Consider the following 18357-nt stretch of genomic DNA (forward strand, 5'->3'; position numbering starts at 1 on the left):
ACGTCAATCCATTTCATCAAGTGTTGCGTACTCGTTATCACAATGCGATGTCTCTGTGCTTTTCCCGCTTTGTTATTCTTGTTCAGGACTAGTCGAACATCTTTTGCCGTCTATTTCGATACTGTTTTGAAATTTTTCTCCTTTAGTGTTGCCTTTAGTGTACTGAATCCCAGGTTTTTCAATTTTTTCACTTTATTCTCAACTTGTACAATTTTGTTTTTGCGCGAATTTCCATCCCACTTCTAATATCGGCATTTGCGTATTTGCGGTGTTTTTTTACTGTTTGCTGCATTTTTATTTCTCAGAACTTGTCATTACTGTGTTTTGTGCCCCCCCCCCCCCCCCCCTCATGTAATACCCTCTCCCAGAGAGCCTTTAGGGTTTGATTGTAAAAAAATTTATTCGTGGGACAGAGCTTGGTGCTACGAGGTCGCGTTAAGTGGTCGGGAGTACATAGCCTTCGACGACTTTGTCAGCCCACTCCACCGCCAGAACTTGCGTTGTGAGGTAAGAACTTGGTTGGTTGGTTGGTTGGTTGGTTGGTTGGTTGGTTGGTTGGTTGGTTGGTTGGTTTATTGGGGTTTAACGTCCCAAAGTGACTGAGGCTATGAGAGACGCCGTAGTGAAAGGCTCCGGAAATTTGGACCACCTGGGGTTCTTTAACGTGCACTGACATCGCACAGCACACGGGCCTCTAGAATATCGCCTTCAAAAAATTCAGCCGCCGCGGCCCGGATCGAACCCGCGTCTTTCGGGTCAGCAGCCGAGCGCCGTAACCACTGAGCCACCGCGGCAGGGCTGAGGTAAGAGCTAGCCAACACGGTCTCCCACCGCTCGAGAGAAGGAGAGGTAACTAGATCAGCTGGAGGTGGCTCTATTTTGCAATCCCATAGGATATGATTGTAGTTGGCTCACTGGCCGCAGTGTTTACAGTTCGGATTGTAATGATCAGGATAAATGTCGCCGAGGAGGGATGGGATGCGTATCCATCTCGTCTGTAGACGACGCCACGTAACCACTTGTTCTTTAGCCAGGCTCTTATGTTGAGGGGCGAAACATCTCTCTAGTTTAAAATGATTGGTTAGATCATGACATGTGGCCTTTAGGTTATTTGAAAAATAAATAAATAAATAAATTATTGACCCGCAGCGCACGTTAACAACGGCAAGTAATAAACCGTGAACGAGAACGTACCATTTGAAACGAAACCCAGCGTGAAGATTCCGAGGATCCCCACAGTTCCAAGCGTGGGCCTGCTTCTAAGCTTCCCGAGAGTTCTAAAGTGCTCCAGCACTGCAGGAAAAGAAGCACGAGGGCGCCTTGTACTTTCAGAGAGAGTGGCACTGCACCAACCTGCGAAACACTTCTGACAGGCTCTGGCTTACTGTGCCAGCAGGAAAGAGAGGAAACGAACCACAAACCACTTCATATTTGCTCGCAAGACCAAGAGTGTAAGTTTTGAAAACAAAGCGCGAAAAGTAACTTTGCAAAGTGCGCATGCATACGCTTGCACACAGTTGTCAGTCAAACATCGAGGGCCGAATCCTGTGCGTGTATCTAAAGAGGCAGAGTTGCTCTGAACCTGATGAAACACACAAGGCCTCTAAAGGACGTCACACAACCTTAAAACGTTGCTAAGAAAAAAAGAGCGAAAAAATAAAGCCCCTAAAAACCTTCCTTTGGTTTGCGCATGCGCGAAGAAGCCTCAAAGCTCAGAGTTGAGAGCGCCGGTAATGCTCTGTTTGTGTATACTCCGAGAAGCTATGCGCACGTAGCTAAGGCGATGGAAGAGGCGCGTGCAGAAGTTTGAAAAACGCATTCTTGACGTGAACAAAAGTAGATTGATCGTTGCCCTTTTGCAAGCTGGTCCATAATGTTGTAAATTCCACCTCGTGATTCTATCCATTTATGAGGCTTCTAATGTAGTGAAGAGCTGCGTATTCAAAGGTGAACCAACCGTCTCAGTTTTTGATGTGTCTGATCCTGTTGACGAAAACAGAGTGGATGTTGAATGTCAAACCCAATATTGTCTTTAGCGCAACTGACGGGGGCAGCAAGGACAACCCAACTTAGTGATGTAGTCTTCCTTGCTGTGACCCCGTCTGTGCAGCTGTAGGCATAAATTGCTGGAACCAATTCGCTTAGCAAGTTTTCGTGCCAAACAAATAGAGTGGCTGTGCGTTCAAAGATAGTTTTCCTTGTTCAAGAGATCGTGGCATACGAGGATCTGCGACTCGGAATCAACATATTGGTTATCGCTTCCACACCATTAAAAAAAAAACTAGTAAATTATTTTTGAGCAACAAGCGCACCTCCTGTTTATTAAAAAGCAGTAACGGATCACTTAACCAAACATATAAGTATGGTCATGTATTTTATTTGGTCTCCTTGACAAGGTGAAGTACGTCAGAGCACTTAATTGGAGTAGGTTAATCCCAGAGGAAGCAGCTTCATATTGGTTGACTGCACAGCCGTCGATGAATACGCTGAAGTGCAGCTATTAAATGCTACCAACTTGAAAAGTATTCCATTTTGGATGTGCCAATCACCGGTAACCGCTCGAGGAAACAGCGCGTACCGACTGTTCCCATTGTGTGCCATTCACGATAAGTTCGCGTGTAATTAAGTAGCAAGGACAAAGCGGACTGTTTCGGTCCACGAAGAGGCTTTCACTTTCGTCACAGCCACTTTAAAAAGTTAACCACCTGCACTGAAGGTTTCCACTGAAAATGCGGCACATTGACTCAGATAAAAAGCAGGAACCAAATCAGCCATCAACGGTGCAGCACTTTCTATTTCCTGGCTGCTAAATCGCCGCAGCATTTGCTGCAGAAACGGCGCACCATTGAACGCGCAGGCTTTCTGATGCTTGTCAAGCATCAGTCTTCATTCGCGGCTAAAACACTGGACTGTTTCGGCAGGCGCCCTAATCCACTACCGCTAGAGGCAAAAGCCTTCTCCAAAGCGGGAAAATATTTATTTATTTATTTATTTATTTATTTATTTATTTATTTATTTCAAGATACCCCAAAGGCCCTCTCCACGAGGGTATTACATAGGGGGTGGTAAAAATTTCAACTTGAATACATAGAAGGAACATTAACATGAGTAACAGGGCAATAAAAGAAGCAAGAAAAGAGCAATAACTGGTAGTCAGCAAGAATCGAAATGTGGCGGAACAACAAGACACAAAATGAACAAAATAAAAAAACAAGAAAAGAAAACACAAAGATAAAATCAACGGAACAAACAGAACGAAAAGCAAAACTCGAACACATTGCGGTGAGCAGAACAGAACTAGAAGAAAACTACACATGGCTTTGATTTTTTAAAAGTTCATGAAATGATGTCGCATTCGTTTCAGTTGCGATTGTGTAAGGCAGCCGGTTCCAATCAATAATGGTTTTGGGTATGAATGATTTAGCATAACTTGAAGTGCGACATGTGATGCGTTTGATTTTGAAGGGATGGTCACGGCGTGGAAACACTGTTGAGGGTAAGTGAAAGAAATCGTCGTGAAGCAACGGATGATGGTAAATTTTGTGAAAAAGAGTTAAGCGAGCCAGTTTACGACGATGGGAAAGGCTGTCAAGTCCAGCACGAGCTTTTAAAGCCGTGCTGGACTTGATGGCATGCTTTTAACCCTATAGAACGCGCACATTTCAGCAGCAGTTTCCTCACAAGACTACAAGCTGAGCTGCTGAGACTCTAGGTGCCAGTTCGCCTTCGTAACAATGAAGGCCACCCTATTCGTTAAAAACCTACAATTCTTACATGGCCGCGCAGAGCTTGCATTGAATACATGAGATTATATGCTGGAGTAGATTACCTACTCTGTTTAGGCCAGCCTGCAAGAATGAGAATCTGAAGAACGCAAAGTACGTTGCAGAACGACAAATAATCCTTTCACAGAACACGAGGGCTTTTAAGCGAAACCACTCGCAATGCATTTTTCGTGCGGCTCCTGTGCATTTAGCGCGCGAAAGGCACGTTTCGCACCAATACTTTCCGCTATTCTACTCTTGTCTGCACGACCTATTCTGTCGTGTTTAGGAGTTTTTCGGCATAATTTACACGGCTGCAAAACTACGCGGGTCTACCCACCGACCAGCTCCGCACGGATGATGCGCTCGACGATTGGCGCGGCGTCCAAGTTTGCGTCGTAAATCGCCAAATATTTCATGTAGAATTGGTTTAAGGTCTGCCCGCTGTGCTGCTTGTGCGATGTCTCCATCCAATCCTTGTCCGCTGTGTTTAACGTAATCTGCGGTAGCGTAGAGGCTTCAAATAAGACGCATATTCGAGGACTAATGTCTCCGTTAGCAGAAGAATAATAAGTATAGGAAAAGAAGATTACGGACCACGAGTAGCAGTGAACGCGACGGCTTTGCCGTTTCCTGCCTAAAAACAAAATCAAGCTCATTTCCTCGCTCGTTGAGTGAAGCAGCTAAAGGTGCCGTCGATGTCAAGAGAATAAGGCGAGGAAATAGAGAGCACCAGAACTCCGCAGCGGGGTTTGATCCTGAAGACAACCCAGTGTTATAGCTGAAGTTGATGCTCTTATCGCATTAAATTGCCTATTTCATGCACAGTTCTCACATACGAAGAATGTCAACTAGGAGAGCTTTGAATTTACACTCTGATGATGAATGCCTGCTATCACAATAGAATAAAAGATAATGGTCTGTTACTTCTGTGGAAAAGTTGTGAGCAGAAGTATGCCGGACTAACTCGAAGTATCTACCAAGTGTAAATTTGACGAAATTATCTCCTCATTCAAGTATGAGGAAATCCTGGAGAGAAAATACTTGCGATAAACATTATCACTTTTGCAGAAGTGGTCTGTTGACTGCTTGACAAGTCCTTGCGTAATAGTGACTTTGTTTTATATTTCTCTTTAGAAACATGCTATAGTTTTTTAGAAGAGCCCCAGTCAGAGTCACCAAGTAATTTGTTTCTACCTGACAGCGATTTATGAAGTGATTAAAAGCTCCGATGGTAAAAAAACTCACCTGTTCTTGATAGTGGCACTGAGCCATTTTTAAAATTTTAAAGCCGTGCTACACATGGCGACCGCAAAATTAACTACATGAGCTCGTCGCCAATTCCGGTAATGCTTACCCGCCTATCTACAGACATTGTGCAGAGTTTCAACCCTAAGGCGTTTCCTTGTATGCTTGTCATGGGGTGTTTGAACCAATGTTTTAAGCCCACAGTTTTGGTCAGGCTAGGTAGCAGTTGCCGTCACCTTCCAGCTATTTTAAACACTCGGAATGCGTAACGAGTGACATAGCGCAGCCATGAACAAAACCACTTGGCCTGTTTACTTTTGTGAAAGGCTGTACTTTTATCCTGCGTATGCAAGCTAGTGTTATGATCAGTGGCTTGTACAACTACCATAAGGTCAAACACCGCAGCGAAAGCTTTTAACTAGACCAGTTGGTTGATAGTTTAATCGATTGACTCCCCAAGCAGCCAACATTTTCAGGAATGTTTCACCTCTCAGGATAATTCACATACTTATTGGTAAATGTCAGCTTAGTTTGCATGCTGCCTACGTCGCAGTTTTCTCATGCGCCAACCCTCTATACAAGGAAGATCTGCACACTGTAAATCCCATCGAAATTCTTGGAGGTCCCAATCACCATTATGCCAATCATTCACTTAACCGGAACTAGCTGAAAGTTCAACGCACATCACTTCATTTTATTACCAGAGCCCTTAAAACTTATTAAAGGCTTCGTTCCTTTCCTGTTGCGTTCTTCACTCTGGGTTTGCACCCTTTTCGTGATCGGTAATCCAGCTGTGGACGTAATATAGGCTTTTCCATTTAATACATGCAGTTGTGAAAACACCTGCTCTTTAGAATGTGGAGAGTAGGTGCAGAGTGCTCGCAACACCACTTGACGCTTCAGCCAGACCCACAGAGGAGTCCACAGAAGAATACGTCAGCGCTGAGGGAGCGCTTATTGGAAAAGTCTGTACGCCATCGCGAGTATACGGGGAGAGACGTATTGTGTGTCGTGCCCCTTGTTGAAGGTGGGCCAGCCTAACGTTCATTCCGCTTGCAGGGAAGGTGAATCTTAGGCAACTGCTCCGATTAGGCTTGGTTTATTGGGGTTTAACGTCCAAAAGTGACTCAGACTATGAGAGACGCCGTAGTGAAGGGCTCCGGAAATTTCGACCACCTGGGGTTCTTTAACGTGCACTGACGTCGCACAGCACACGGGCCTCTTAGAATTTAGCCTTCATCGAAATGCAGCCGCCGCGGCCGGGATCGAACCCACGTCTTTCTGGCCAGCAGCCGAGCGCCGTAACCACAGAGACACCACCTCCGATTAGGATCTCGGGCTAATGCACCAATGGTTGTTGGTAACTTGTTTACAACATGCGCCAGTTTAAAGCCTGTCAGTAAAGAACAGCACTTCGTGGCCCCTTTTCTCAAGAATATCAACTTCTGAAAGATCTTTAGGAATAAAATTTGATAAGCACATCATTCCTAGTCTGAACACTTTATTACACTTTTCTCGCTTGCCAATTCTCAATCGAAGATCAAAAAGTTTTTTTTCTAATGCTAACACCAATTAACAACGCTAGTTATTTTCGATTTTGTTAAAAATATCGCCAAAAGTGAATCCTCTAGCGACTGACATCTTCTAAAGCACGAGATAGCAATTGATATCCTACAAAGTAAGGCAATGCTTCATGTGTGATTAGAATGCGATGCTTTCTCAGTGTTCCCAGGGGTATAAAGGAGGATACGTACTTGTATTATCTTGTCCTTAGAGGGACCAATGATGGTGCCGAAATTGACGAAGGTCGGAAAGCCATACACGAAGCTTAGGTAAAGCAGCCGTCGCAAGATATCGAAGTTCGGGTCGTCCTCATTGCTGGAGATGTCGAGGCTGAGTTCAGACAGAAACTCTTTCACCGCACCCATCTGTACTCGATACAACAGTAAAAACGTGCGTGGTGTAAGCAGCGGCGAAAGTGAAATTATTCTGCCGCTGTTTTGATTACCGCAAGCGTAAACACTTCAGTGCGAAGCATTCTTAGTTTAACGGTACCTTCGTCCTCCAGAACGGGTTTTTACATGCTGAGAAAATAATTCTTTGCTGCGCTTAATCTCCCGAACGAGAGTGTTATAGCTCCGCAGATCATGGGAACGGAAGAAACAGATACCGCCGACTCAATCAATCAATCAATCAATCAATCAATCAATCAATCAATCAATCAATCAATCAATCAATCAATCAATCAATCAATCAATCAATCAATCAATCAATCAATCAATCAATCAATCAATCAAACGAATGGTTCGTCTCCACTGTGGTAACATTAGGCCCGATGGTCTTAAGAAGTTGGGTTTTCAATATTGTGCGTTACAATAATGCTTACATTTATTTATCCCGGTGTACGACCGTATTGATAGAACTTTTCCCCCAGCTCTGAGGGCCATGCCATTCATCGGCATGGTATTTATATAGTTACCTCCATTCATGTTTCTTGTATTCTAACGTATTAAAACATGCAAAAAATGTTGTCTGTAAAAGACTTTTACCCTCGATATAAAACACTGTCTGAGCGACAGCAGCGTGGTCGATCTCTCACAGGTCAGTCGAGTGGGCATGAGAATTATTGCACAGAATTGCCTATAAAACAGTTTACTTGAACATGTCGGAGCATGCAGCAGTGAGTCATAATCGGTTTCTCGCGAATGATTATGTTATTTATTGAGTGAACACCAGTTCTGCAGGCGTTATTGCCTTACAAACATACCTAGATATGACTGCTTTGCAAATGAACCTAGATTGACTTATTTCCATGTGCAGGTCTTTGATCAGGTAAATTCCCTTTTTTCTGCCTTTCTCAATTTTGGCCAAGTCATTGAACGAGCTTCTCATGGGAAAAAAACTGAGAGCCATATTTGGTAAAAGTCTGAGCAGCAAGGCTCAATTAAAATACATCACTATCAAAGAGATCACAAAAGTTAACCTCCTGAATTGTCTATCTCTGATCACCCTTGCAACACTCTCAGGTAATATGGTACCGGGGCATTACTAATCTTACTAATACACATATGAACGAAGCCACAGGAACTCAAACCAAGGAATGTGGTCGTTTTAAAATTTCACTGTATCATCATCCTTACCATCATCACCATAATCAACAGCCTGATTACGCCCACTGCAGGGCAAAGGCCTCTTCCATGTCTCTCCAATTAACCGTGTCCTTTGCCAGTTGCGGCCACCGTAACCCCGCAAACTTCTCGATTTCATTCCCCCACCTAACTTTCTGCCGCCCCCTGCTACACCTGCCTTCTCTTGAAAACCACTCCGTTACCCTCAACGACCAGCGGTTATCTTGCCTTCGCATTACATGCCCTGCCAAAGCCCACTTCTTCCTCTTGATTTCGACTAGGATGTCATTATAACCCGCGTTTGTTCCTTCGCCCATTACGCCCGCTTCCAAACTCAACGTTACACATATAATTTTTTCCATAGCTTGCTGCGTTCTCCTTAACTTAAGCTGAACCCTATTTGTTAGCCTCCACGTTTGTGATAAGCGGCAAATTTTAAAGCTGATAATTTTGTAGCAGGAGTATAATGGCGCAGTGGGTAAGGAAGCAAACGCGCGTTAACCACATCCTAGTCAAAATGAAGAATTGGGCTTGGGCAGGTCATGTAAGGAGAAGGCAAGATAACTATCGAAATTAAAGGTACCGGACTGGATTCAAAGACAAGACAAGCGTCGCAGGGGTCACATAAATGAAGTTGGGAGGTGAGATTAGGAACCTTTCGCGGATAAGATGGCTTCAGCTGGCACAGGACGTGGTGAGTTGGAGGGGCTCGGGAGAGGTATTTGTCTTGCAGTGGGCGTAGTCAGGCTGATGTAGATGATGATGCTGAGAAGAAATGGTAACGACATACCGCTGGCGGTGTCTTAACTCTCGCACCGCATGCCACGTAACGGTGCGGTAACAACTGCCCATCATTTCAGGTATTGTCGAGCATAAAATTGTAACGGCGCAAAAAGGCACACAAATAGGAAAAGACAGAAAGAAACGGACAGCAAGCCCTACATCAACAGCTCTTCAACAGAGACAGTAAGCCCTGCGGACCAACAAGCCCTGCATCAAGTACTGTCGAGTATATTTGTGCTGCGTTTAGCCTAACCTAGAAATCGAATGAGACCTGTCGAGTTTTTAGAGTAGCCACATCGTAAAGTGAGTTCACTATAACACGTACCATTTTATTCCTGTCTCATCTCGACAGCGAATTTTATTTTGTGCGTCATGCCCTACATCTTGGCATCCTGATAAAACCTGTGTTTGAGAACTGCCTGTTTTCTTGAAGTTAGCAGTTCTGATCGTTCTAAGTGGCGCAGCTAGTTTTGTGCGACACTAAACCTATCACGTGCGGACTATAGCAGCGGCGATGGATTCAGCCACGCAAGAGTCGTCAAACAAATGATCCTGAATGGGTACAGGCCAAAATGATGCCGCGAACGCCACAGCACTCCTTCTCAACGGATCTATAGGCTCGAAGCTCTCCTGGAAGCACCTGCGAAGACGTACCATCGGGAGCAACAGTAAGAGACCTCCCTTCCAACTTCCGACCCGTGCCACTCTGCATGGGGGCGCCAATTGACAAAACACTTCTGGTGTTAGAACAGTCCCACTGACCAGTCTCGACACCAGGAGTGTATTGTAAGGTGGCGCCCCCACGCAGAGTGGCACTTGCCGGAACTTGCATGGAACGTCTCTTACTTTTGCTCCCGATAGCAGTTAAAGGAATACTGAACCAAACTTTTGGAGCTGCTCTTTTACATGTAAACAAGAGCTTGAATGCTGAAATTGATAAATGCGACAAGAATTTCATCGTAAAAACGCGGACAACACAATTTTTTGGCGATTTTTTGCCATATCTTTTCCCCTGGCGGTCGCCTGTGGAAGCTGTGACTAGATGTCATAACTTCCGCGCGCCCATTGTTCCAGCAGGAGCACGATTGCCATCGCTGCTCGCGGGTCGTGCCAGTTTAGCGTCGGCAGCGTCCGAGATTGGGACCCTTATCGCTTGGTCTCCCAATCTGCAGTCCAACATCGCGCTTCGAGTGACGCGACCGGTTGCCTGTCGGACGATCGAGGGTGTCATGACGTCACGCTCTTCACCTCGCGCCGGCCGGGAGGGCTTGACGCGCGCTCATAAAACATCGAAAATAAAGCCATCCGCAGAAAAATATGCAAAGTGACTACGACATTTCGGTGTAATCATATTCCTAGAATCTATTTTCAGTGTTTTTGTTCAATTTCAAGATTTTGCTTCAGTATGCCTTTAATGCGGCACATGTACTAAGAACTCTAGCTTTGCGATGCTTCTCCATGGACCGATACCCGAATGAGCTTAAAGCGACAACGCTGTCATAATGTGAGTGCCTGCTTATGCAGTGCTGGTTTGAAGAGTCAATGTTGGCCTCTTAGGAGAACCGGTTGTCGCGCAACTAGGTGTAATGAAAGTAGCTCTCACTATGAAGTGCTCGCCCCTCGGTGGGACGAAAAACGTGAGTTTTGTGACGTTGGGTGTGAAATGACTTCTGTACGTAAAACACATCGTTCGCGTGAAATAACATCATCATCATCACGTGACCAGCTGCACCGATGTGAGTCAAGAAACAGCGTGACGCAGGATAATGACGCAAGGGTAACAGACACTGATATTCTAGATAGCGCTGTTCATCTCACTGGCATCTTAAGTGTTCTGAGCTTATGTTCTCGCAGAAGCGGTGACACCGGAATTTGTTGAGCTCTGCGCACGCGTATCAAGATGTTCCGTGATTGCGTGAAGACGCCACAACTGCAACCGCTTGAAGTCGAAGCCAGGGTTGCATGAATAGTGGGCTAGGTGGTCCAGAGACCGCGTTTTCTCTAAAGCCGTAACACACAGCCAAAGACCTCTGGTATAGCATAAGGTGAAGCTCGAGGTAAGTCAGAACGTGAAAGTTTTTTCTTTGGTTTATGATATTTATGGGTATATTATTTGTATTTAATTACCGCTAGACATCAATGCGGACACAGTTACATACATGTTGCTATCAAGTATAGCAATTAGAGAAATTATTTTGAGCTTTTGAACTTAGAAAGGGTGTCCTGTCAAGCATTGAAAGATAGTTTCACATCATGTCGACCTTAATGTGCCCCTACCTCGGATCTGGTAGGGTCGGATGCGAGGTCGATGCACGCACGATACAGGCCAGCCGCTTTCTCCGCAGGTTTCTGGAATCTGGGTGGGATGTCCATGGTTGCCAGCATTCGTTTGATGGCTTTTTGTGTGAGTCTTTCCAGCTTAGAAAAGGAAAAGAGCAGCAGTAGTAATTAGCTGTCAAGATTCCGTTTATTTAAGCTACGTTAACTCATTAGTGGATGTCAATTGTTGGTACTTTTTCAGGTGAAGGTAGGTGCTTACTTAATAGGAAGACAGCGAAAAAAACGACAACCAGCGGGGAGGACAAGACACAAAAGAACGCTGCTATAAGCCTGTACACAGCGGAGCGCGGTTTTTTGGAAGAATTCTTGTAACAATCTTTGTAGCAGTTTTCTTACTTGCCTGGTCTTTTGTCATGCGTGCTTCTTTCATTTCCTTTTCCTTTTTTTTTTGCAATCTGTATCTGACTATAGCTACTTTTACAGCTGAAGAGGGGAGAACACCTTTCATATCTGTTAGTCCAAGATAGCTGGCACCGCAAAATGTAACATGTGATGTGACTGTCTGGTTATATAAATGTGACTTGATGACAAATAAATCAGTTGATAGCAAAAAAGCGTTCTTCTGTGTCTTGTCCTCCCCTGTGGTTGTCGTTTTTTGCGCTGTCTTCCTACCAACTATGAATTACCAATTAGCCCAGCACCATGTTTTATTGAAGGTAGGTAGACGACTGACGATATTGACTGAGTCCGCTATTGTGTTCTAAGCCTAGTTTCGCTTTCCTTAGCAGAAGAAAAGAAGCAGTGTTCATGAGAGACTGCACTAGCAATCCCTATCAGCATGCACATTATCATCGTATCAAGCGTGACTACATCCACTGCAGGACAAAGGCTTGTCCCATATCTCTCCAAATTACACTGTTTACAGAAATAAATATATGCACACAGTTTTAGTTTGGCACAGCGCAAGAAATTAAGAGGTCCATAACATGCTGCTTCAATTTATTATTTCTTTGTTTATTACTGTATATGCATTTGAAATATCGTGAAGGTCCAGTGAGCGTGGGAGGGTAGAGGCAAATCGGATTAAAACAACTACAGGTAAGATTTATTGCTCTGATGATGAGATAGGGCAATATGGGAGCTGGTGAAATATAGGAGAAAACAATGTAGGCACACAATCCATATTTCAGTTCGGTAAAAGAGAGGTACAGTAACACAAAATACCAAATTGGATGTGGTAGCAACAATTTTGATGTCAAGTATATATCACATGTCAGCTTCTGAAAGCTAAAACGAGAAGCTGAACAGAAAACTCAACACGAACGCACTTTACTAAGAAATGAGAATTTAAAATGCAGAATAACCAAGAAAACAAACTGATGTCTGAAATGACGAAGTGAAAACGTAATAAGAAATCGAGAGGGCGGTCACCACTGGTTAACGCGAGATTCAGCGACAGCTGGTAAGGCATTTGTACTTTACGGTATGTTGTGGTAGAGAAGATGAGAGCGACCCCACGTCTGTGTAGTTCAGGGCGCTCTTATTATTTATTCATTTTATTTGTTTATACAAGTACCTGCAGCACCCAGGGGCATTATAGTAGGGGGGACAATAACAGTAAACATGTACCTAAAATGAGCATGTCAACAGTACTGAAAGTAAATAGTAAAACACATTTGTTTAAAAATAAAAAAGAAGCGCATCACTGAAATGTCGGTAGTCTTACACACAGAATCGTTCTTCGCCTAGGTCTGCTCTCTAGTCCGCCGCTCCAGAAGCACTGCGCAACCGGGCGGCGCGTTTTGCAGCAGGTATCCCATACTGACTGTGCTTCATTCCTCGGCTCTCACCATACCCTTCCTCCCCTCTTTCCACGGTAACCACCTTCCGGATGGTTACCGTGGTATGCCATACTACGCGCTCGCCATAACCTCCTCCTCTCGCAGCGCCCTCTTACCCCGTCAATCTCCTCCTTCTCCTAGGGTAGCTACCGTAAGGTCGGTTCCCATCATCGTCATCATCAGCCTGATCACGCCCACTGCAGGGCAAAGGCCTCTCCCATGTCTCTCCAATTAACCCTGTACTTCGCCAGTTACGGCCACCGTATTCCTGCAAACTTCTTAGTCTCCTCCGCCCACCTAACTTTCTGCCACTCCCTGCGAAGTTTGCCTTCTCTTGGAATCCTCTCCGTTACCCTTAAGGACCAGCGGTTATCTTGCCTTCGCATTACATGCCCTGCTCGCACTCTCGCCATACCCTGCTCCTTCCACAGAAATCATCCTCTGATTTAGGATTTTCCCCCTTTCGAGGCATCTTGCTCCTCCCCCTGTAACCACTTTCCGGATGGTTACCCTCGTAACCATCTTCTGGTAATGCGTTCCTACGATCTTTCCATAATGCCCCCTTTCGTGGTAACTCTCATCTTCCTTCCAGTGTAAATGGTCTCCGTGGGTGGTTTCCGCGGTAGCCGGTGGCCAGTTGGGCCTTCTTACACTCTCGCCGTGCCCTTTTCCTTCTAGGGTAACCATTCTCCAGTTGGGGCTTCCTCCGCTTTCCCCAATACCTTTCTTCTTCGTCGGTAACCGCCCTCTGGATGGTTCCTGTGGTAACCGCCCATCGCATACGCATTCCTCCTCTCCCGTGATACCTTCCCCCATGCACGGTAACGACCCTCAGAGTCGTTCCCATGACAACTTACCCTCCAGTTACGCTAACGACAACAGACAACCACCGACAGCGGAAACTTGCTACGACGCGGAACCCAGGAACGTATGTACGTTAAATAGCTGTTGCGATGAAACGAACCCTGAATTTTCCCCAATGTTGGTTCAGTTATGCACGTTTTAGCAATAGAGGTCGGCCAAAAACGGGGCCTCACCTTCCACATGGCGTCTATTTCGCCCGAGAATGTACTGCATACGAAGCTGTAGAAGTCGTCGCATGGTGCATAGCTCCTGTTGAGCGCCTCCTTGATTAACCGTGCAGCGACTTCGGCGCCGCTCGGACGGGGCGTAGTTGTAAAAGGTGCTGGCGTTGGAGCTCTCCTCGTAGTGATCGCTGCTGGTGGGACAGTGATAGACAACGCAAGGTTAGTCTCAGACATACACCAAGTACCCCTTGAGCTGTCCCGCAAGAAAAGCTGAGAACGAATTTAAATTTGCCTGTAGCGACTTGTTGCGCAATTGTAATCAGAACGAGGCTATATTGGCACCAATTACAAAATATTTTATTGGCCAGAAAACAACATAAAAATGAATAGCCTCAACCAGCCGTTTTCGTGAGTGATATGAGGTGTGATCATGATATTTTTTGTCGATCGTTTAGGTTCTGAAACATCGTCATTCACTTCACATAGTGATCGCGGAGCATTTTTTGTCAGAGGCGTTACAATTTTCAATCGGGAGGGGACAGAAATCTTGTATATTTTAAATCCAGTTATCTCAAGCAAGTAGCGTTTGTTTTGCTCTCGAGCAAACATCAAACTGAAATGAATTAAATTAAATGAAATAAATGAACTTTATCTAGGAATGAAAATTGGATAGAAATATCTTGAACGTCCCTTCAAGCGGATGGCTTTACCACGTGGACTATTTCAAAGTGTAAAATTTTTCCGTGGATAACATGCTACGCTGCACATGCGGGCAGAGCCTTTGCCATAAATATCGTGAACTAAGATTCCTTTGTCGGGCCATAAAGCACGGCAGTCGCCTCACTCCTTAAGTGCTGACATTGAAGCGCTATGTATGGCGTGCAAGACGCAGAAAAAAGCTCTCAGTAACATATCAGCCGATTTCGTACAGTTCGCGTTAAAATCTGCTGCCCACTCAAGATGATGTGCAGCAACAATCGCAATACCCGTCCTTCCTAACAGCCTTCGGAGCAGTTTGGTAGTAGTTACCAGTAGTCGGAACGAAGCTCACAAGCCGTTGAATATCCCTCTGCAAGCGATCCAGATTTTAACCACTTAAAACTAGATCTCTTTCCCTATTCAAATCTGCTCCTGTGCTTTTGACTCGCAGTAATTTTTTCCGGTTGCAATGAGAGAAATGCGACGTTCCTCCTAGCTGAGTAACCTCCTCTCTGGCTGCAAAGCGACCTCGTTCAAGAACTTTCTTCATGTACAACGAAAATTCTTAAAGCTTTGGTTTAGTGATATGACTGTGCATTCTACCGTGGAACCTGCAGTCAGCGACAAGGCCTTAATTGCTTATTTAGGTAATATTTCTTATTATTAACAAAAATAATTTAATTTTGGTTATTTTAACATAATTCATATACTCACTAAAATGCAGAAGGGGAGAGAAAGAAATTGCCTTCTTCTTGTAAGGGCAGAAAAAGGAAAAAGAAAGTTAGAAAGGAAAGAGAGAGAGAGGATGGTGAAGGAGGGAATACCCTATATAGTTATTTTTATTTGATTTATTTGCTACCTGCATCGCCTTTTCAAGCATTATAGCGGGGTAGGGGTACATCTTTGTAACAAATGTTAAAGAAATAAAATGAGCAAAGAGGGGGACAAACGCATTACATCCTCTTACTGAAACAGTATTCTGGTGTCAAAGCACTCGATTCTTTTTGTGTATGCGAAAAGAAGGAATAACGCAAGACATCACTTGTAAAAGGAAGTTCACGGGCTTTGAAAGAGTGATGACGCTTTTGCGATACCGAAGTACTGCAAAGCTGTAACAGCTTAAGTTGACTACGGCGCTAAATACGGTAAGCTTAGCTCAAGAAGCTATTTCTTCGTTGACATGCAGCGCTGACAGGTTCATTCTTGCTCGCGAAGATGAAAATTTTGCGCTTGCTACGACCACGCCGACAATGCAGCGAACTTTTTTACAATCAAAACAACAACGTTGCAGCAAAATGACTGAAACTAAGCCTTTTTCGGTTGAAAATTATAGGGTTTGAAAAGGCGTTTTGATTTTCCAGGAAGTGCGGGCCCTACCTGCTGGATGCGAGGTGCAGCCCTTGCATCCGACGGGCTCGGAACCACCACCGCCTACGCCGTTGCTTCCGATGACCTCTACGTCGGGACCTCCACTGCTGCTGTCATCTGCGTCACACGGCGCCATGGCAAGCAGTATCAGAATAGCTGGTGTTCACGTCATTGTACGCGATAGATTTGATAGTACAGAGCGCCGCTTCAGTGCATACTCCGTACAAGGAGTCACATCACGTTGACCGCTATATTTTTTTCAGCACGTAACGCCGCAGATGGCTGATGTCCTATCTAATTAGCTTATCGGCACGTGCCGATTGGAATTGAGTTTGCTAATCTCAAGTGGCATCCATCGTAAACTCTTGTGTCAGTTGACTTGTCAGCCTTCCAGAGCGGTGGCTGTCTTATTATCCTTTTGGTCTTTTGTGATGCCATATCGACGTTGGTACATAAGAAAGCAATAATACCGTAGGCAATAAAAGGAGCTTTCTTGAGTACTCCTGAGCATTCTTCATCACTCTCAAAGAGAAATTATGCGGGTGATCACCAAAGCGCACTTTTGCATCCCTTCCTTAGAAGATCCAGCACAGTGTTTGCAGACAGTGAACTTAAACGTGCGTATGTACTGGTGTTCCAAAACTGGATGCAAGAATTTTAACAGGTCAACAACTGGCTTTATGCCTTTAACATAGTGTTTACGCTTTTGACTGTTAAACATATGCCAGCCTCCACATTATCTTGAAGAGGATTCTCAAGAGGGCTGTGAGCCATACCTCAAGCATTTGCGCTTTAAATCATGAATCCTCACCAGGGGCCATCGTTCCAGCGTAGACAACGATTACCAGTGCGACAACTCCAACCAGAAGTAGGCAGGAGATAATGACGTTGATCCTCGCTTTGGTGACGAAGTCCCTGCACGATTAGCGCCGAAATACGCTTTAGGACCCCCATGGGCGCCTCAATGCATGGGATAGCAGGACAGGCTAGGCAAGGCGTGCTACACTGTGCCAAACTTTTATGAACACATTTTCAACGATTTCGGAAAAAATTTTGAAATTGCAATGTTGTAAGATACTTTTACAGAAATATTTAAGGCAATGCTTCATTGTTATGATATGTAGCAAAATATTTCTTTTAACGCGTCTCCATGGATTGCAGCGAACAGTTAAGACTGCCATAGAAAACCAATGGCAAACAATTATGATAGCAAAAACGTTCATAGAACGATCATAGGGTTCATAGGGTGATCTGCAGATATATCGATTGTTACAGTGCGATGTTACATTATGTTAAAAAGTGCGTTTATAACAGGTTTCCCACTCAAAAATATTTTTGGGTAAAATTGTTTGGTATGTATGGGTGCTATACGATATGCGTCGGGCCAGCCTCTGGCAAGGGCAAGACTGACGACCGCCAAGTTATGTAATTTAGTTGTATACTTGAACGCAGTTCGCTGCAGCAAATCCTTCTTTTCAATTCTGCTTCGTAGGCCGCATAAGAACGTGCCACAGAGCAGCATGGCGTCGCCCAAGGAACAGGTTTACCGTCGATTGTGTGGGCAGTGTAAGGGATACAGAGAAGGTTGTTAGGAGTCAGTGTATGCGGTGGATGCGTCCATGACCTTGCGCTGGTTTTGTCGGAAGCGTTTTGGAGATCGCACTGTGCTCAGATGTAAAAGACTGAGCCAGGACTTACTCTCTTTTATCGGCTGCAATTAAGAAAAAAACAGCATTAGGCTTTCAGGAGCTAGAAACACTGCAGTTGGGATACTGTCCATTTAAAACAAGCTCAGCTGCACATACCAAAGTAGAGGGTGCTTGCTGTCCCCCCCCAGCGTGAAATAAAGGGCAGCCGGCGATCTTACATTACCACGCAGCGAAAGTATTGTTTTCATGCGTTGACAATGCACAGTATTTTTAGTAGTGCTTAGTGGTGCAAGCGCGGTTGATGGCGGGTGGACTTATGTCCGGACGAGACTGCCCAACGCCCACAATTCTTCTCATATTAAGCTGCCTTCTTAGTAAGCACACGACCCCTCCTCTAGCTTGCTATATCGAACGCTTGCTTCCGATAGAAGTAGAAGAGGATGCTCCTGAAGACGGTGCTCAGGTCTAAGGCCCACGCAGCGGTTTCGTCCTGACATCGCATTTAGAAGCAGAACCGTGAAACGCCCCCTTAGAGTTTCCCTTATGGCTCCGCCAACAAGGAATAACTT

General features: G+C 44.9%; 1 protein-coding gene across 1 annotated transcript; it reads right to left on the reverse strand.

Annotated features, from left to right (window-relative positions):
• Window positions 1-4772: 4772 nt before the first annotated feature.
• Window positions 4773-16960, reverse strand: LOC149331780 (kell blood group glycoprotein homolog). Its single transcript, XM_089557409.1, has 6 exons — window positions 16951-16960; window positions 16149-16256; window positions 14082-14263; window positions 11201-11341; window positions 6767-6940; window positions 4773-4793 (listed from the first exon to the last, which is right to left on the reverse strand). The coding sequence occupies exons 1-6, from the start codon at window positions 16958-16960 to the stop codon at window positions 4773-4775; spliced, it is 636 nt and encodes a 211-aa protein (XP_089413535.1).
• Between the last annotated feature and the right edge of the window lie 1397 nt (window positions 16961-18357).

Source organism: Amblyomma mixtum, chromosome 8 (assembly GCF_055824585.1).
Source record: "Amblyomma mixtum isolate Tamu chromosome 8, ASM5582458v1, whole genome shotgun sequence".
Lineage (NCBI taxonomy): Eukaryota > Metazoa > Arthropoda > Arachnida > Ixodida > Ixodidae > Amblyomma > Amblyomma mixtum.

Excerpts from the sequence above, each read along its gene's own strand:
- LOC149331780 (XM_089557409.1), bottom strand. Across the intron at positions 14,264-16,148 it reads CTGCACCTCGCATCCAGCAG|CAGCGATCACTACGAGGAGA; the intron begins GTAGGGCCCGCA and ends CTGTCCCACCAG. Across the intron at positions 6,941-11,200 it reads CCGACCCTACCAGATCCGAG|ATGGGTGCGGTGAAAGAGTT; the intron begins GTAGGGGCACAT and ends TATCGAGTACAG.